The sequence below is a fragment of the Opisthocomus hoazin genome, chromosome 2 (assembly GCF_030867145.1).
Source record: "Opisthocomus hoazin isolate bOpiHoa1 chromosome 2, bOpiHoa1.hap1, whole genome shotgun sequence".
NCBI classification, from domain to species: Eukaryota; Metazoa; Chordata; class Aves; order Opisthocomiformes; family Opisthocomidae; genus Opisthocomus; species Opisthocomus hoazin.
Window position 1 is genome coordinate 55,579,370 of NC_134415.1, and position 20,752 is coordinate 55,600,121.

Consider the following 20,752-nt stretch of genomic DNA (forward strand, 5'->3'; position numbering starts at 1 on the left):
GCCTGAAAATAGACATGATCTTAGTCTAATGGGTTTTCATTAGTGCAGATATTTTTATGAGAAGCAGTGTGTAACATATATTGTTCTTGAAAGAACTGTTATTGCAAGGTTTTTAAGGAGACCTCCTCTGTGACATGCAGAGTAGAAGGTAAAGCTGATGAGCTTTGACTCAGCTTCTCACTAACAGTGCTCTGTGATGACAATTGTGTCAGAATAAAAAGATGCCATCTATCAAAAAAAACCAACCATACAGTCCAAAAATGTTGATGAAAAAGAAGTCCAACTAGATTATTAAGAAATGACAATCGCATAACTCAGTTGAACGAGGACAAAGAAAAACTTTCTCCCTGCTTTAATTTTGTCGTGGTTTTGTTTGTAAGGGTGATTGGGAACATCCACAATTTCATGGAAAGGAGATGACAACCCTCCTTGTCTCCCTCCCCATTTACCTCGTCACAGGATATAAGGCAACTGCCAAATGTTAGGTCAGATAACTCTGAAATTGTGTATCTATTTTTTTCCCTTATGCATTGCTCTAGTGAGTACAGTAGCTGCTATTGAGCTCAAAGAGCTATATTTTCTTTTTTAGTGGTTAGTCTAATCCTCTGTGGTATTTTCCTTTTATGCCTGTGTTTCTCTGTAAGGTGAATGGCCTTCCCAGCATAGCTTCTACCTGTCAAGTATGTTTAGTGATATTTCCTCCTCTTCTCCCAATATATATTTCTATAGGGCCCTCTCTTTGGCTTGGAGAGCAATACATCTCTCAAATGAGTGTGGTGCAAGGAGTCACACATGGTTTCTGTTGTCAGCAAAATGCTATTCCCAGCCTTCATCCAAGTCCTTCCTTGTGAAGGGAAGCTACATAGTTCTTGAAGCCGTGCTTACCTCCTTACTTGATCCTGTGTTTCTGTGTGATGGATAGCATGGAGCAGTGTGGTGTCAATTAAACCATGCTGTGGCATGGATGTGAGAATATCACTATTGTGAATTTAGTTTTTATATAAATTTGAGAAATGGAGGGGAAAAAACCCAAAGCAACAAAACCCAAAAATTAAACCAAAGGTGGTCTGATTCAAAACCAAGGCAATGCTAGCAGCTTGTAGAATATTCTTCTGATGCTGCTGGGAGTTGAAATGCAGCAGCCATACATTCTTCATCACAACATTGTATCAACTCTTCATTACTGTATTTGATTTAGGCTGATTCAAAAGTTGTTCAGAAGTGGATGGATGGTGTGAAAGACTTCTTAATGACAGAAAAGTCTGTTCAAGGAGATACTGAAGGACTTCAAAGACAACTTGACCAGTGCATGGTGAGTTTTGCTCTTTTAAGAATTCTTTTAAAATAAATAGTGACTGGCATCTCTTGTTTATTATTTTGCTTGTATTATTTAATATTGCCCATGACATATTCCATAAAACCTGCCAGAAAATTTGTCTTCTCTTTCTTCGGGACACATTTTAATTGATTCCTTGTGCATAGCCATAACACTTTGTGCTTTTCAAAGAGCTTCACCATATTTACAAACACTCATCTACATGTTGACATTATTTTCTCTGAAAATGTTTATATTTTTTTCCCAATTTTTTGATTAGGGAATTGAATCTTTGAGTGAGAAGTGCTTTCTGCATTAAACCCCCAAGGGCAATAAAAATAACAAGCAAAGGACTCTGATGAAAATCCTAGGATTTAGGAGTTGTATGAGCCTTACAAGTAAAATTCCTTCCTAGCTAGTGGCACACAATGATCACAAATAGGTAGAATTTCATCTTATAGTGAGTAATTACAGTGTACCTTCAACTGTTTTTTTTTGAGTTTTGTTTTGTTTTTGCTGGAAGAAGAATACAAGTCTGAGGTATGCCAGAAACTTCAGCATATTTAGTGCACATAATCTTCAAACTTGTGCTGTTCTGGTGTTGACATTTGGCATGTGAGATTGCTTGCGCTATTCATGGCAAGCTGTATTTTGTTTTTTAGTTGCATAGGTCTGATGTTTCGGGCCACTGAAGGATTGTTTTAAACAGTCTAGTATTGAACACAGCATCAGTCTGCTCTTTTATTAAAGTTTCTCTGCAATAACTTAAAGTTACAAAATTATCGGTATCCGATAAATTATTTAATGTCTTACTAAAGAACAACATTCATTTTCTGTGTGTCTTCAGACGTTTGTCAATGAAATGGAGACTATTGAACCATCACTGAAAGAGATGAAAGAAGTAGAGTCTGCTTTAAGAGCTCAGCCTATTGCAAGCATAAATACTTGGGCAAAGTCTAGGCTAGTAGACTGCCAGACTCAGTGGGAGAAACTGAGCAAACAGGTGAGTTCTCCATACATTACTAGTCCTTGCTTGTTACTGCAGCTGTGCGTTCGGTTGTGTGGCATTGGTAGGTTGGTGAAGAGGTGAGGCAGCGAAACAGTGGAACAAGTGTGTTTTACTTGTTCCACTGTGAAAGTGGCTGAAATCCAACTTGGCCCAGTGAATCCTTCAGAAATGCAAACGTGTTAGGGGATAGCTGTTCAGCAGTGGCTTCGTTTGAATACATGCACTTCTCGGTACCTAACTGGAAGGAGCACAGTGAAATCTTTAATTGTTTGTAACTAAAAATTAGTTTGTTCAATTTGCCTCATGCTGGGGTGGGTAGGAGGGAAGTCTGAACTTTTTGTTCTGTTGTTTCTGAAATCTGCAATATTATTCTGGCCCTGTGTAATTTTTGCCTGCTTCCAAGCAGCTTTAAAAAATAAATGTCTATAAATAGACTACCACTTCAGTCTAGTGTATTTGATTGTTTCTTTTGGGTGGAAGTTTTCTGCTGTCTGTAGAAACATTCTTCTTTAGTTGCAATGTCTGGCAAGGATCTGTGTTGGAGAACCTTGCTGTTGATACAGAATCCAGATTGCCTGGCTGGGGAAAGAAACAAGGTCTGAACAGTGTTTTAGTACTCTGTATAAAGATATATCTAACAATGTGACACCTATGATCAGAAGAGTTTTTTCTTTCATCTGTGTTTTTCCAGGGATTGTTACCAGTTTACATGCAATGAGTAAAAAAAAAGATTGTTTTTCCTCCTCTCGCCTTTAGATTTTGTTGATCTGCTAAAAAGGATCAGGAGTTTTTGTGTATGTAAAAATCTTTTGTTAATTAAAAAGGCCTGAAAATGTTTTGATAGTAAAATAGTTTAAAAAAGACTTGTGGTTTTTCACATATATAGGGACATTTAAGTGACAAAACTGCTGTTTCTTTCTCCACCTTGAATTCTAGATTGTTAGTCAGAAAAATCGCCTCTCTGAAAGTCAGGAAAAAGCTGTAAATCTGAAGAAGGATTTGGCAGAGATGCAAGAATGGATGACCCAAGCTGAAGAAGAATATTTGGAGAAAGATTTTGAATACAAGTCCCCTGAAGAGCTAGAGAATGCAGTGGAGGAAATGAAGGTCAGGAATACCAGGTCATGGTAGAGACCTGATTAAAGAGAAACAAAACTTAATGGCTTTGGGGGTTGACCTTTTGTGGAATTCTTATCTCTTTGGAAAGGAGCTTAGGTCATGACAAGATTAGTGGTATTTTTCAGCTTTGCTTTGTGGAATTTTTGTTTTTAAAGCACAAACTATAAAAGCAGATGTTCTGTTTGGCCACGAGGGGTAGGGATTTCATAATGAATAGCAGCTTGCTTAGCTGTTGAGCCAGGCTTGCTACCTATAGCATATTTAACACTAAGAATATGGAAACTTATTGCAGGAGAGGAAACTCGAGTAAGAAAGAATCATATTATACCTGTCTAAATTAACATTTGTAAAAACATATTCTTCTGCTTTTAGCTGCTGGCCTTCAGTTTCTTGTCCCCTAGATACAGTAACTACATGTTTAGAAAAGGATTTTGAAACAGTTCTGTTGTAGAGGTTGATGGAGCCCTGGAACAGGCTGCCCAGGGAGGCTGTGGAGTCTCCTTCTCTGGAGATATTCAAGACCCGCCTGGACAAGGTCCTGTACAGCTTGCTGTAGATGACCCTGCCTGGGCAGGGGGTTGGACTAAATGACCCACAGAGGTCCCTTCCAACCCTGAGCATTTTGTGATTCTGTGTGATTTGTTGCAAACAGTGATGCTGGTCTCTGCTGCTCTAATTTTGGGACAGGTGGGCAAAAAAAAGGGAGAGGAAGGAACTATCTTTGTCTCATTATAAATTACCCGTTGAATAGATAATTTTCTTGGATATATGTACAGAGTAAACAATTATCTCTGCTTTTAAATCTAAGAGTTCAAGCATAGCTTCAAAAATGTTTTGGCTTATATGCATGTTATTTAAATGAGTATCCACTACACTGTTACTCAATGGAGTATAAAATACAGACTTTTTTCTTCAAGTGCTTTGACAAATCTATTTGAAATTTTGTATTATCCTTTTTGAAGGGGCTTTCTGAAGCAGTCTGTAACAAGTGTTTTAATATATTCATGTACTTTGAAGCCATTTGAGATCACATAGTCTGACAGCCTGCTGCACACAAGCCAAGAAGTAAATCTGAGAGATTTTGAGCACATTTACCTTTGTCAAACCCAGGTTATATTCTGTACTTCTGAATTTGGCAGATATGTCAGTGAGCCAGTAAGCTTACTGTAGCACTTGCATGTCCTGTTTCATTTGGAATAAGAATATTATGCTGGCACTGCTTTCAGGACTGGGAAAGAACACTCTCTGTATATTTGACCAGGAGTATTTTTGCGTAAGGTTTTGAAAGACTTTGAGCTTGCCTAATTCTGCTTTCATTTGAACAGAGAGTAGAACTCCTGCTGACACTTGAAGGACTAGGTTTAAGATGAGGCTAGGTGTTTTTTGATAATCTTGCCAAAAATAATATGTTCCCTAGATTTTTCATCCTTTGCCCTTCCATTAACTGGCATTTCTTTTTGATTGCCTTACATTTAGAAGAATTTTCAAACAATATGTACAACAATAATGCTGTCATGTACTAAATTCTACCGTCGTGCCTTATATATCAGAGGTACTTCAACTTCATAAAACTACCCTTGAAACCTGAAAAGAAAGAGATATGGGACAGTGTCTATTTGTGGCGGCTTCTTGTTGTCTCTATACAGACAACCTTGGACAAGTCTGTATGATCTGTCTTTCAGCTATCCCGCTTCCTGAATTCTGGTTAGAGTTCAACAACTGATTTCTCCAGGCCTGTGTGTAGAGAGTTGTTCTGTACCTCTATATTTGTTATCAAGCTTACCTGAGTGCAGTTGGGTTGAAGGAATTCTTCTGGTTGTCCTTTTCTCATGTTCCTCTAGTGTACCCAGCAGCTGTGGCAGAGGTCCCAGCTTTGTAGTTTCATGTGTCCCAGGTAATTAAATTATCTTTGCTGGATAACTTTGGGAGATAGTTACTGAGCTCTGAGAGTCATAACTTGTGCAAATTCACCCTACCTTTCTCTCCTTGATATGCTTCCTTTTAGGAAACCTCTTTTTTTTTTTTTTTTTTTCTGGTTAATTTCTCTTTTTCGTATCTATATGCTAGCATATAAATAACACCGAACTTAATCTTTTTTTGCTTTGAGTCATGGATTTTTAATGAACTATCTGTATTTTTAATAGAATAGGATTTTTCAATGCTTGCTAACATAATCTGAATCCCATGCAAATTAGTGCCATATTTTGTTGTGCTCAGACCCGAAAATACTTTGGCAGCAACACTTCCAAGGTTAAACTGCTGATCTTTGGTTTGAGTGGTGAATATCTGACCATATGGCACTTGAGGGTTGATTGTGTAATACATTTCTTTGGGCAGAGAGCGAAGGAGGATGTGTTGCAGAAGGAGGTGCGGGTGAAGATTCTCAAAGACAACATCAAGATGTTGGCTGCCAAAGTGCCATCTAGTGGTCAGGACCTGGTGACAGAGCTGAACGTTGTACTGGAGAACTACCAGCTACTGTGCAATCGGATCCGAGGGAAATGCCACACTTTGGAGGTAAGAATGATAGCTCTCAGCTTAGTAAATCAGAAGCAGGTGGCACAAGAGAAATGGAGAAGGACACTGAAAATGTCCAATTTTGTCACTGAATCCAGTAGCTACGGCATCAATGCATTTTGCTGTGTCTCCTTTCCAAGACTGCTTTCCCTTGAGATGACATCTTTAGAATCAATGAGACACCATGTAACTTTGCTTTTGTAATCGGTATCGTAATCAACACTTGTGCAAATAAGTAACCTCGTTTCACAACTCTGTTATCCGTCTGTGCATCTTCCAAAAAGACAACAAGAAACTTCTCAGAGGTTAAAGGTTGAAATACAATGACAATTAGAACAAGCTGATTGTAGTTTGGGGTATGTTGTGCATGTCCTATTTTTCAAGAGGAGTGGATGCATTTTCTTACACTTTTAAATCCATAAGAATCTGGATGTCAGTGATAATTCTAGCATGAATTTAGAGACTTCTATGTATTTTGCGTATTTCTTTTTATCTTGCTGCTATAGTTGCAGGTTTTTCTGTCTAGAACTTACTGTGCCATAGCATGTTTTTAAATATTTTCTACTTGCCTGTTTTAGGTGAACATCTCAGAAACATAATTTCTTTAAGCTGTTCATAGGGTATATGAGCTATGTATGGCATTGCAGGCTAATTTGTTTTCTCTGTTATTCCTAGGAGGTGTGGTCCTGTTGGATTGAGCTGCTTCAGTATCTTGATTTAGAAACGGCTTGGCTAAACAATCTGGAAGAAAGGGTGCAAATGACAGAAAATCTGCCTGATAAGTTGGATGCTGTCAATGATGCCCTTGAGGTATTGTAGTAATACTCTTGGATTAGTAACTTTTCAGATGGCCCTGTGTAAAAGACCATAAATTCTGTGTTTCAGTAGAATACTGAAATATGTGTTGAATATTCTGATTCTTCAGATTAAATGAACATATGACTCTGAATCTGGAATGGATATTTGTAAGATCCTCTACCAAAAGCAGAATTTTGCTGTACATAATTGTGCTGTACTTGGTACCATGATAAAATAGTATGCTCTGTCCTATCCTGTATAAACTGATTAATTCCTTCCAGCACTACAGTATGAAATGATGTGAATAGGCAAGAAGTGCTATGAAGTTTAATTATCTAAAGCAAAATCACCACTGTGTTTGCCTTGTTACTGTCATGGATTAAGCCATAACAAATTAATGCTTTTAGAGCACTCTCAAGACATTTGAAGTGTAAAATTTCTGTGTGTGCAGCCAGATTTCTACCTCTGAAAAAGCAGTAATACTCAGTGTATTGACCTTTAAAACTTTCTTTGCTAATTAGTCCCTGGAATCAGTCCTGCGTCATCCAGCTGATAATCGAACCCAGATTCGGGAGCTTGGGCAGACACTGATTGATGGAGGGATTCTTGATGATATCATCAGTGAAAAACTGGAGGCTTTCAATGCCCGCTATGAGGAATTGAGTCACTTGGTAAGAATTTGGGATCAGGGTTGAAATAGACTGGGTTTTTCAGCTCAGTGGTCTGAAATGATGCCTGTTAGATAGCTGAATTCATAGATGCCGGCCTGCAGTACAGGAAAAGAGGAAAAACCTTCACAATGTTTTCAGCTGTTTTCAATTTGGAGTAATGCCCTAAGAGCAAGATGTGTGTGGTGGGTGGTGTTTCTTTTCTCTTTCCGGACTAGAGTCAGGTTTTGTTTTGCACACTTGCACATCTTGCACTGCAGGGACCCCCTGGTATTTTTCCAGGTAATTTTGACAAAATGGCGGTTCCAGTCTCCAGGGTGACAGTTCAGTAACTGGGGCTAATATTCCCTTCCTACTGCCATAAAAACTGGTGAGCTGCTCACTGACCATAAAAACATTCTTTTAATTCCTCATCTATTATGTTGTCCCCTTCCTCTTCTCATACTTTGGTGTAATCTTTTCTAGATTTAATAAGTAAAGGAAGACTAGCTGTGTTTCAGATTGCATAAATTTCTAACTTGTGTTCTGTATTCTGGTAATACAGGCCCCTGCCAAATGGTGGGATGGGAGTTTCCTTCTGTCACTGCCAAAGTGTAGTCATAAAGGGAACAGCAGTTCATCTTCATTAGAGTGAGCAACACGAATGCAGTGCCCTCAGCTGGGGGCTATGTGCTGTCATTGAAGTTAGCATTCACCATTGTTTTTCCTGTTACAACACTACTTTATTGCCATATAAAAACTACCTGCTTTGGCAGCTGCGGCACTGACACACTGGGCTGTTGACTACTTTCCACATCTGTGTGTGTGTGCATGCCCCCACTGGTTTGTGCATGTGTTGATAGTGGGGAATTTGTGTTCCCATGCAAGCAGTGACATTTCAGATGAACTTAGAAGTTTTGCTGTTGAAGAGACAGGCAGTGGAGGGAAGGAACTGTGAACCTCTGTTTTCACACTGTAATAGAAAGACAGTTTATTGTTTTGAAAGAAAGTGTGCAAGTTTACCCATCAAACAATATTGATCTGTAGTGTATTACAAAGCCCCTTATTCCCGTTGACTAGCTAGTTTTTGAAACCAGTATGTTTTTAAACAGAATACTTTCTGTCTGGGTTATGGGAGAGACCTGTTTTCACTATCCTGTCTATCTAGCAGCTGAACTCTCCTTCTATGCCACTGTTTGTCAGTTACTGGTATAAATCACAGCAGGCTTCAAAAATTGCTGCCTTCTAGGGCTTGCTTTTGCTCTTTTTAGGCAGTCTTCCTGGAACAGGATTCTTTGGGTCTCCCCCACCTTCTTTTGGGAAAGTTTAATATAATTTGTATTGAGTTACTGCTCCATCTTGTCTCACCTTTCTGTCCCATTCAGGCAGTGAGTCGGCAGATTGCCTTGGAACAGCAACTTCAGACCATGCGAGAAACCGACAACATGTTGCAGGTCTTGCAGGAAAACTTAGTGGAGCTGGATAGACAGCTGACATCTTACCTGACTGATAGGGTAGATGCCTTTCAGATGCCCCAGGAGGCCCAGGTATTCCAGTACAGCTTTTCACAACAAAACATTTTGATATATCTCATCATAGGGCTCAGCCTAGACTTAGTAATTCCTGAAGGCTTCATTTCAGTCCTGTCCTCGTGTACTAGGTGATCTCTTTTGTGATCTGGATTGTTTTCTTGTTTTAAGAAAATTGTATTGAACAACAATTTAAACGGCTTTCAATTTAGCAAGCTGTCACCAGAGCCCAAAATATTTAAAATAAACCTTGTAATGTTAAACTCATACAGAGTGGGTTTACTTCTGGTGGGTAGTAGGTGGTAAACAAGTTCCTCTTCTCCTCTCTGCAAGCAATTTTGTAACATTTTTTTCCTGTTTCTGTGACTTTGCAGAAAATTCAAGCTGAGATTGCAGCTCATGAATCCACCTTAGAGGAGCTCAAAAAAAGTGCTCGCTCTTTCCCTCCTGCTTCTCCTGAATGCAGGTCTCCTCGTGGTGGAACTCAGTTGGATGCTTTGCAGGTAAAAATATGAGTCACACAAAGAATTTAAATATGAAGAGTTTCTGGTTTTCAATTATACACTGCTGTTGTCAGCCTAGAAATTTCTTGGTGCAGTCAACCCAACCTCAGAAGTACTCACTCTATGCTTTTACATGCTTTCATTAGGAAACAAGTTAGCACTAGATTAATTGAATAAGGAGGTTTAAATTCTGTATCATGACATAAATGCTGAAATGTAGAAAGTCTCTGTATTCTAGTAGAATGGATGTTTTGAAAGTGTGTGATGCAGAATTACAGATCTCTTGCACCTCAGGTGGATGTTAGGAATGGGTGATGAAATTTGGCTTGGCAAATAGTGTTGTCATGTCACTGGTGGCTTGAGAGGCGAGTTAGAATCTGCGGGGCGGATGTGCTTTAAATGTTATTTTTTGAAGCGCAGATATTAATTTAAAACATCTTTTTAACATAATATTAAAACAGAGAAAACTCCGTGAAGTAGCTACAAAGTATCAGCTTTTCCAGAAACCAGCCAATTTTGAGCAGCGCATGTTGGATTGTAAGCGGGTGTTGGATGGTGTAAAAGCAGAACTTCATGTCTTGGATGTGAAGGATACCGACCCAGATGTAATCCAAGCTCATCTGGACAGGTGCATGGTAAGTATGCAATGTTCTTAACTCATGCTTGGTGGTGTGTGTTTCTTGTGTGATTATTCTTGCCTAAACTCTCTCCAGAGGAAGTTTTGCTTGAGGTCCTGATGGAACTGTTAGAACTTTTTGCAAAACGCCAGTGGAACAATAGATAACTAAAAGCCTCTAATTCTTCTGGGTAGAATGTGGACAGAGAAGTAGTGTGGATTGTGGATCACAGATGTGGAGGAACTTCGTTCCCTGTCTCATCCTTGTGTTATAGAGAGGCATCACTCGAGGGCAAGTTTGCTTGATTCTTAGTATTTGAACAAAGCAAATACTATACGTAAGATCAAGTGCAGATCCCATTGTTAGCCTTGCCACATGTGGTGATGTTATGGAGTAAACTCTGCTAAATTATTGGGATAGCTATTTTGTGGGATTTTTTGATGAAAATAAAAACTAGAATAAAATATGGAACAGCAGAAGTTTGAAATCTTGGCAGACATTACTCTTAATCCATAGCTCAGAGTTTTTAATACGATCTGATGGTCAGGTCCCCAAATGAAGCTAAGTCTGAAAATCTGCACTACAAATTGATCACCAGTATACATATTTGTGTTTTTAGAAACTCTATAAGACCCTCAGTGAGGTGAAATTGGAGATTGAAACTGTCATCAAGACAGGAAGGCAAATTGTACAGAAACAACAGACAGATAATCCCAAAGGAATGGATGAACAACTGACAGCACTGAAATTTCTTTACAATGACTTGGGGGCACAGGTAAGTTTTCATGTCAGATGCTATTTTAAGTTTGATTCTGAATCTGATATTGTATAGGCTACTTGCTACATCCTGGAGCAATCAGTTGAGAGAGTAAAGATTACACTTAAAAAATTCTGTAGTTGTGCGAGACCCCTGTGCTAACAGAGTGTTCCTGAAGGGGAGGTGGCCTAGAAGAAAGGAAGGTTCATAGAGCTTTCATCATTCTGACAAAGCTGACCTGCTATTGGTTAACATCTGATGAGCACAGTTGTGCCTTCTCTTGTCTGTAAACCAGCCTGTAAGATAATTTACTATCAGATTGTCCTATGAGTATTTTGAGCTGGTGTAAATTTTTTTTAGGAGGTGTCATGATGGTTTCTAATTGTAATGCATCCTAAGAGTTGCCCTCAGTATGAAATAGAAAATGCAAGCAAACCATCAACTGCAATAAATATTGATTTGAGTAATTTTCTTGGTAATTGAACAGTTATTTATGCAAGTGAAGTATTTAAAAATGGTTAAACCCGTAGGGAACGGTGGGAAATGGGGAATTTTTTTTTTTCCCCTACCTAAATTAAGACAGAAGTCCAAGCAAACTCATGCCTGTTCAGTGTTCTGTTAATGAAGCTGTGGGTAAGTGGTCAGATTACATTGCTGGAGTATCTTTAAGTGGGCCCTAGGAAATATTTTATTGTTGTAAAGTGGAGAACATTCACAAACGTGTGAATTTGACTGGAACCTGCACATCTGTAACTCAGACAGCATGTGGACAAGAAATTGGGAAAGGATAGAAAGGCAGTTATTTGTAATATACTGTTATGATTTAGTGTCTGAATTTTTTTTTTTTTTTTTTAGATCTTCAGAGTGCATTATTCTGAATAAATACATGCAAACACTAAGCTGAGACAGAGGGCAATTTTTTGAAATGTCAGTTGATTCTGACTGCTACAGTTGGATTGATTCTCAAGTCTGTGTTAAAGTTTGACCAGACTAATCGTGTAGCCAGTGCGAAATAGAATTGAGTATACTGCAACAAACATAAAATTTCATATTCACATTACTGAGAGGTTTTCAAGGGCAGACTAGATTTTTGGTGAAATTTTTCTTTACTAGTTTCTGCTAGCAGGTCTACTGAAATGCAAAAAGGAAACAAATTTTACATGTGTGTGTGACTGACTGGATTCTATACTCCCCTCAGTTTCAGTCAAAGGATCATAATAAACAAACTTTAAACATCAATTTGGTGATTACTAGCTATAAATAAGTTGGTATGCAGGTTTCTTTGTCTCCTTTAAGTGTATCTTAATTTAAAATTATTCTAGTTTTATATTTAAGACGCAGATGTTTATAAATGATTTTTTATTTTCAGGGTCCTTCCCTAATGCAAGACACTCTTAAGATGCAAGGATTTTATATATTTGGGTGGATATTTCAGCTGGCTAGCACTTTTTCATTTTTGCTGTCTTTTAAAATCTAATTTGGTTTTATTTCTTCTTTTTATTTTTTTGTAGGTGACGGAAGGAAAACAAGACCTCGAAAGAGCGTCCCAGCTGGCACGCAAAATGAGGAAAGAGGCTGCTTCTTTGTCAGAGTGGCTAACTACCACTGAGGCTGAGCTTGTGCGGAAGTCCACTTCAGAGAGCTCGCTTTCTGATCTTGATTCAGAAATTGCCTGGGCCAAAGTAAGCACGCTCTGAATATCTGTGGAATTAATTTTTAACATTATGGCAATACTATGTACTGGGGGCTGTAAATTTATATCCCTGTAACACCTATAGAGTGATGCGATGCATGTGCTTTACCTGCATAATGAAAAGGAAGTGTGAAGATGTTACAAAACAACAAAACTCAAAGGTCTCAAGCTAAGTTATTCAGGACACTTACATGCATTGTGCTTTTGTTCTCTCTCAAAAAAACGAGATCACTGTCTACAAAGCGTGAATATAAACAGAAGGTGATTCTACTTGGTTTGATTTTTCTCAAGTGAAGATCATCTGTGATATTTGCTTCCTGTGGAGGTGAAAATCTGTTTCCCTTGTGATTGGGAGCAGTGTGCAGTGATAATGGTTCCTGTTGTTTCAGAATGTACTGAGAGAGCTGGAGAGGAGGAAAGCTGATCTGAAGGGCATCACAGAAAGCTGCACTGCGCTCCAGGCTCTGGTGGAAGGGAGCGAGACTTCCCTGGAGGAGAAGCTGTGTGTCCTTAATGCTGGCTGGAGCAGAGTTCGGACCTGGACTGAGGACTGGTGTGACACCTTGTTGGTAAGTTGCACATGTGAGAAACATTCAGGGTGCTTCTCCCTCCACACCCTTGGAGTAGTTGCAGTTTGTACTTGTCTCACTTCGCTGTGATGTGAAGCTTCCATGGTGCCTCATGGGCTTAAAGCAATGCAGAATGGGTGTGTGGTTACTCTGTAGATGGAGAGATGAGTCATGAGGTTATATACAATGAGGAAGGCAGAAAACTGTTTTGCAAGTGTTTTAGATGTGCTGATAGGCATTGGTGCCATGCACTTTGCAGTAGTGGCTACTGCTCAGTGAGTAGGAGATGAAAATGAAGAATCTGGATGTGAGAGTGATGAAACTACATAAATATGCCAGGCAGACAGTGAACTTGAAGTAGTGGGAATAACCTGCTTAGGTGTAGAGCATAAAAGCAGGATTAACTCTTTTCTTTCTTTTGCCTTTCTCTTTCTACTGGCTTTAATGCTAGAACTCTTTTCTGGGGTCTTACTTGCCATAGACTTTGTGGTTTAATTCCTATCTTCTATAGAAAATCCAGTATACACTTAGTGAACAACTTTCACACATCTGTTGTTTTAATCTTTTTATCTTTTCTTTCTCCCTCCCCTTTTATGTGCCACCACATTACACTTTTTTAATCTTTTGTCCTTATTTATGATTTTATCTCCTTGTATCTCTTTCCTGTTAATGTTTTATCACTTTCCCTTTTGCTACAGCAATAGTGCTAGCCTCTTGTGTCCACTTGTTAGTTAGCTCTTAATACAATTCTTGTTACCCTAGTGCATAGAAGTAACTTTCTAAACTATCATGAAAGGGGCCATCTACCATTGCACATAGGCTGAGTGGGTTTTGGGGCATACAAGCATTCATAAAACTGCTAATGAGTTTACTCATTAACTGGTAGTAGCTGATTCTGCCAGATTAAAATGAAGGGAAAAAACCCACCAGGTTATGGAAGTGTTGGTTGTTTCAGAACAGGTTAATTAGAGCCCAGAAGTTTGGTCTTGTGTTTTCCAGGTAACTTTCCATAACCTAATGAATTCATTAGTGTAAGTAGAAAACAAAAGGAACTAGCTCAAAAGGATTGATTTCCACGAGGCTTCTGTGTGTGCTGCTCTTCATTCAACCTGAAAGATACCTCTGTGCCAGCTCCATCAAGAACAGAGTGTTCTTGTGTCGATAGATTTCCTTCAGACCCACATGATGACTGTTTAATGGACTATTGATAACTTCCTAGTGGTGTGTTCAGCAAAGCACTTTCGACCTTCTGTCAGCCTATTGCTCTTTCGGACAGCCCGTAACTGCAAGTGTTTAAGAGTATGCCAGCTCGGTTGAGGCCAACAGCATCTGTTTTGCTGAGTAGATGAAAGACTAAGCATATTATACAGCATAAACCTGCAAGTTTTGCTAAAAGGACATGAAACAATCTGCAACTGATGCTAGTATCAGACTGATGTTTTCACATAGTTAAATAATATCTGTCTTGTTCAGCTAGTTATGACAATCCACCTTCAGAAGGCCATGATATGGGCTGAAATTGTGGAAACTTTGGTGAATACCTAGGTGGTGAGCCCTGCGCATTCTGTCCAATGCCTGTTGCAGGTCATACTGTTTATTTCATAACCTAGTGATGCCTATGTTAGGAGCAGTCAGGTTCTTTACCTTTATTTGTAAATGTGTAAAAATGATCCACATCTAAAAACCTTCTGAATTAAGTTTGTGTTTGGTGATAGGTATTGTCCTTGTGCTGACTTTGTTAGTTAAAGTGTTCTTTCCATAGGTGAAGATATAAGCCGCTTGATGTTGACATAGAGAACAATAATAGGCCTTCTCCCTCCCTCCTCCCTTCCCTTTGTTTTGTTAGTCTAAAAGATCAAAGCTTGGCTACCCTTTTTTTTGTGTAAGAAGCTCTGTACTTAAGCAGGATGGTACTTCTCTGAATCTGATAGCTTTGTTTTGTCACATGGAATAATGTGCCGTTTCTGTCTGTGGCACCTAATGATACAATTTCTGACTGCATATGAAAGCAGACCTAATTGATATGTCTACAATGTGGTAAGTTTTCTTATGAGGTAGAAATATTTTAATATAATCAGTAAAATATCAAAAGCTGACTATTATAATTTTTAGGTTTTGGCATGATCTCCTTTCAATAAAAAAAACCCAAACCGTCAGTTGCACTTAATGCATACTGTTGTATCTGTTAGTGAGAACTGAAGAAATCGTGGGTTTTTTGGTTGACTGAGATGATGTAGTCTGGAAGTAATATTGTAATACATTGTCTGTCTTTATTTAGTACGACAAGCCACCTCTGCTTTTTCAGTTTCCCTTTCTATGAATTAGGAACAATAATATCAAAGGGTCTAGAATGAAAATTGATTTCTTGTAAATACTTATTGAAGGTGAAAGGGTACAATCTAATTTTCAGTGTTTCCTTCCAGGGTGTGTCCATAACACCCTATTCTGTTGATCTCATTTTTAGTCCTAACATTGGTTTTGGCAGGGGTTTGTTGTTGTTGTGTGGTTTTCTGTAGGGTTGTTTCTGGTTTTTGCATTGGGGCTTTTTGTGGATTTTTTTTTTTAAAGTTTCTCGCAAAGATTATTTTTTTAAAATATTTTTCCAGAATCATCAGAGCCAACTGGAAATTTTTGATGAAAATGTTGCCCACATAAGTACTTGGTTGTATCAGGCTGAAGCCTTACTGGATGAAATTGAGAAAAAGTCAGCAAGCAAAAAGGAGGAAACTGTGAAGGTAGGAAGATTTGCTGTCAAGTAACCACTTCTGGATTCTGAATGAAGTCATCAGGTTTGCTGCCTTTTTTTAAAAAATATTTTTTTGTTTCCTAGGGTAACTATTTGCATTTTCTTTCACTTTTTAGCGCTTAACATCTGAATTAGATGATGTTAGTCTTCGAGTGGATAATGTGCGTGATCAGGCTATCATGCTAATGAATGGTCGGGGGGTATCGTGCCATGAGCTTGTTGAACCCAAACTGACAGAACTGAATCGTAACTTTGAGAAGGTCTCTCAGCACATCAAAAGTGCCAAGGTGAGGATAAGAGAGCCCAAAACTTACTTTGGGGGTGTATGTCAAAATGATGGCAAATAACTTTAGGGGATAGGTTTTTTATATGTTAGCACAGCACTTCACTGCTTTTGGTTCTTGTAAGTGTAGATTTTTGTGTGTGAAAATTTGACAGACTGATTTTAGACCAACTGCTTTTTTTGACTGAGTAGCAGGTGATAACTGGAGTTGCAAAGGAAAATTTACAAATAACTGTGTGTTAATAAAGATTCAGAAAAATGTATATGTTACAGTACATTTTTACACAAACTACAGAACAACACCACAAGCTAATGTAACTGGAGGTTTTTTGTTTCTTTTGAGACCAGAATGCTCAGATTGAAGTTTGAGGGTAGAGGCTTGGTAATATCTATCAATGTTGTGTCCAAGCTAACTCAGTGTTAGATCAAACAACTCTTGTAATTTTTTTGATACTGATAGCTCATGGTCCTACAAACTGGTATCCCTGTTCATGGAGAATTGCTTTAAATCATTAAACTGTGTGTGACAACTCAGACTAAATTTTTCAGCTTGAACAAAGTTCTATTTTGATTTGCAGATGCTGGTTGGACAAGAACGACTTCCTGTCATGTCAGAGCCCCGTGAAGTCAGATTAGCTTTTCCAGACCTGGAAAAATTAGAGTGTGACATACAGAAGATGTTAAAAGTTGTAGAAAAGCATCTAGAGTTGAGTGGGGAAGATGAAAAGGTTTGTGAGCAATGGAAGAATTAAATAACTGACCAATTCCCTTTCTATTGAGTTTGTGTTGCATTCCTCCTGACTTCAAGAGGGAATTCTTAGAAAATCTCTTTAGGATAGGAGTAGAAAATGAACGGAATTACTAGGTTTTTAGAAACACCTCACAATTATCCCACTGCCTCTTGGCTGGTGCATTGAGAGTAACTTGTCGTACATCAGTCTATATTTTCATCATGGTTTTATGTAATTCAGGTAGTAAACTTTCATTTTCATTTATCTTCTCTCTTCTGCTCAAAGTAGCTGTTTATAAGGAATTTTTCCTGTTTAAGTAATAGGGTGCAAAACATTTTTCTTCATGTCTAACTGTCTGAACTTACTTAATGCAGCTGAGACTATGTATTCAGCAACTTTGGGCCTCTAATCTGTTACATTGGGTAGATATTTTTTCACTTCAAATTTAAACTGGTGTGATATATTGAACCACAGTGCGTAGGTCGGGTCAGTGGATGTTTGTGAGATGAAGTGCAAATGGGTGTTGTAATATGGCTCATAGCAAGTCCAAATAAGAACTTGAAACAAAATTTGTCTCTTTCTAGATTCTTGTCTAGGGTCTGCTATTCACCTGTGTAAAACTGTCATAGTTTTATTTGCATCTTGTCCTCAATAGCCTTTTTGGCTACTAAAATGGATAAAGTCCTGCCAGACCTGGCAGGTAAGATGCTGCCTATCTGCCTGCCTTTTAAGCACACAAAATATTATAAACTGAGCTGGAAATCTGAATTATAGGCCTATGCAAAATGCCATGTGTACTACAGAAAACAATTTTTAAAAGGCCTCTGTTGAAGGATCTAGTGTTAAAGAACACATACTTCCATTTGTGCTGTTTTTATATATATAACTTTTTTGTTTTCTTGCTGTTCTGCTCTGAGCTTGCTTATTATTGTCGAGGAATGTTTAGAATGGAAATGGAGCTGAAGTCATAGCACCCTCTTGCTATGGCTGCCTACTGCTAGCTCATTGAGTGAGCTACTTGCAGGGTATCTCTTTATGAAGTTTATGGAATGACCAAGTTAGATTTTAGGATTTGGTAGTTGTAGAGGAGAATCTCTGCTTGAATTTGTTTTGCATACATTTGTATAATAAAAAAACCTGATACTATTACTGTTAATATCTGAGCAGGTAATAAATTCATTTTGGAAACCATAGCCGAGCTTTCTGTAGATAATAGAGACTTGTGTAATTTTAGCTGGACCAAGAAAGAGCTCAGATTGAAGAAGTTTTACAGAGAGGAGGACAGCTGTTACAGCAGCCTCTGGAGGACCATAAGAGAGAGAAGATCCGCATACAGCTGTTGCTTCTGCAGAAAAAATACAATAATATTCAGGTATGATTATGATAGTTACTATAGTTAAAGCTCATTTACATAGTCTTCCCTTTGGTATCCCACCTGAAACATGGTTGTAACTTTTGTAGTGTTTAAGATTCTCTGGGCAAGAGTTAAATGTGTGTACGCAGTCTGACTCTCTGAATCTTTGCAATTCCAAAATACGAAGTTTGTCATTCCAAAGTTCTGGGGGAGTGGTTTTGATTTTTAAAGTCCTTTTCACAGTTTCATGAAGGGCTGCCCTGTATGTATTTACACAGACGGGTGAAGACAGTTGGGCATTTCCTTCACTTGTCTTTGGCCCTCCAGCAGAGGTTTGTCTCCACCACTGGGCTGTGTGAAAAGGGACTACGTAGGCACATGAACACAAACATATTCATTGAGTTCTCGGCTGAAGAGGTTTGTGTGAATAAGAGTCTGCTCCTGAATTCCTCTTGCTTCTTATAGAGGGCATTATCAGCTGTTGTGTACAAAGACAGTGTGATCTGGGCAGTGTGGTTCAATTGGCAGTTTCTCTTGCCGGTCTTGTGCATGAAGATTATGCTTAGCTCTTTTTGATACCCCGACTCAAACAGCTTAATGCAATGTTTGGTTCGTGCAGGTGTGGTAAAAGCCTCGTTTGAGGCTTTAAATCAGTGCTTCTGCATCCTGTGGTCCGGATATTGTAACTACTCTGGTCGGGGTATTGTAACTACTCTGATATTGCCTTTCACTACCTCAAGTGCTTAGGAAGTGATAACTACCCTCATGTGATTGATATTACTGTACACAATGAAGATTAATAAAGATGACAAAGGTTGAAGTATTTCTGATGAGAAGACTTATGTGTGATAACGTATGTATGGGGGTCTTGAAAAACAATTTCACAACTGATTTAATAGGATGTCAGGGTCTGATAAAATTTACTGCCCAGCAAGCTGTAGGTCTTAATTGTTGAAGGTACAGATGCTTTCAGTGGTGGAGGTTTTTTTGTTGTGGTGGTGTGGTTTGGTGTGGTGTGGTTTTTGTGGTTTGGTGGTTTGTTTGTTTTATTTCTCCTTTTCATCCTTCAAAACACTTTGGCCTTGTGGTAATTACATTAATATTTTAAGCAATAACAGTGAGAAACCTTGTGAAGCAGTAAGTAATTTCTTGGACAAGTTTGGGGGCTAGGCAATCTGTCAAGTACTTCTCAGTTTCTGCATATGAAGCTTCATAATTAAAACCAATCAATCTCTTTTTGACTGCTCTGTAACATTTTAACCCAGCACCAATTATCTTGGAGGCAAGGGGTAAAATGCTCTGGTTCCCTGTGAGACTCACACCACAAAATCAACATGTGGTGCTCTTCATTTGCAGCTGTAGTGCTATGTGGCTTCAGCTGCCTATGATAGCTGTAGACCTATGGCAGACAGTCTGCTCTCCTTGGTCACACAGGTTATCAGCTTTGGAAGTAAACCTTGTAAATCTTCTTTTCAGAGAGACTTTTTCAAATTATAAGCCTCCCACGCAGGGCTGGGCAGCAAAGGTGGCCCCAAGGTCTATTTAACTGTCCAACATCTGACTGGTCTTTTGGGTCCCCAGCTGTCAGACCTGGTGTACTGTGGTACTTACACACAAGCACCTTGGGACCTGACTGATGCCAGTGGATTCATTTGAAGGAAATGGAGATCCATATACATTTAAAGTAAAACAACATGATTCAATTTTTCTGTCTGACCATCAGCAGCTTTGAGCGAATCAATTACCGTATTACAAAGGGGAAAAGGTGCACCTGGATGGTTCTTTGTTAATGGGAGCAGTCCAGTTGTGCCACAGACTGGTCTTGCTTGTCACTGTTGGTATCGCTGCAGGTTGGCTGATCTTCTCTAAGGAAGATCCTTTGCCTCCTGTTAAAGCCATTTTCTTTAGGGTTATACTGCAGCTAATCCCTGGCACTGCCAGATCCATTCCTGGATTACTGCATCTTGGTATCTGGGTGCTGAATGCAGAATATCATGTAAATATGGATTATCATAGCAATTACAGTAGACTATTGATGGAGAAATGTTATGTTTGCACAGAATTAGTTGTATAAAAAATATCCTTACACTTCCAGATGTAGTTTCTAGCCTGGCTGAGTCAGCTAGGCTTTCAGAAATGGACCACAGCAGTTTGCATTACTGCTGTGAAATTCAGAAACTGTTGCTTTTGCTTCATGTGCCTGTGTCTTTTGCTTTGTGATATTGGAGTGGTAACCCAGCAGGTCTCAAGTGACCTCATTTTACTTTTACAGCTTGTTCTTTCACCTGCGTAAGTAATTGACCTTGAAAACCAAAAATAGTATGGGACCATACCATTTTTAAAGGGACAAATAGTGTTCCCAAATATTATCATCATTTTAGATGAACACAGTTGCTCCAGAAGTTTCTTGGAGCCACCAGACTTGACCTACTGTCAGCACCAGGGGGGACCCTAATGCTAAAATTCTGCAACAGAAACGGCCCGTCACCAATTTTTGCCATCTACTCTGTGCTCGAACACCCCCCTCCCCCATCTTTAGTCAGTAGCAATGTCTGATGAGGGTAG

At 38.8% G+C, this 20,752-nt stretch overlaps 1 protein-coding gene across 3 annotated transcripts in view; it reads left to right on the forward strand.

The window, feature by feature from the left end:
• UTRN (utrophin) overlaps positions 1 to 20,752 on the forward strand; it is a 394,109-nt gene that overhangs the window by 119,322 nt on the left and 254,035 nt on the right. For 2 of the 3 annotated variants that reach the window (XM_075413727.1, XM_075413726.1), the window contains 16 exons: positions 1,199 to 1,312; positions 2,163 to 2,318; positions 3,261 to 3,431; positions 5,781 to 5,960; positions 6,636 to 6,770; positions 7,280 to 7,429; positions 8,791 to 8,952; positions 9,309 to 9,437; positions 9,899 to 10,072; positions 10,674 to 10,829; positions 12,323 to 12,493; positions 12,894 to 13,073; positions 15,680 to 15,808; positions 15,936 to 16,106; positions 16,681 to 16,830; positions 18,068 to 18,205. In XM_075413727.1, the coding sequence (XP_075269842.1) occupies positions 1,199 to 1,312; positions 2,163 to 2,318; positions 3,261 to 3,431; positions 5,781 to 5,960; positions 6,636 to 6,770; positions 7,280 to 7,429; positions 8,791 to 8,952; positions 9,309 to 9,437; positions 9,899 to 10,072; positions 10,674 to 10,829; positions 12,323 to 12,493; positions 12,894 to 13,073; positions 15,680 to 15,808; positions 15,936 to 16,106; positions 16,681 to 16,830; positions 18,068 to 18,205 (2,466 nt within the window). Of the gene's footprint in view, positions 1 to 1,198; positions 1,313 to 2,162; positions 2,319 to 3,260; positions 3,432 to 5,780; positions 5,961 to 6,635; positions 6,771 to 7,279; positions 7,430 to 8,790; positions 8,953 to 9,308; positions 9,438 to 9,898; positions 10,073 to 10,673; positions 10,830 to 12,322; positions 12,494 to 12,893; positions 13,074 to 15,679; positions 15,863 to 15,935; positions 16,107 to 16,680; positions 16,831 to 18,067; positions 18,206 to 20,752 lie in introns of those variants that run through there. The other variant, XM_075413728.1, reaches the window with a different exon arrangement.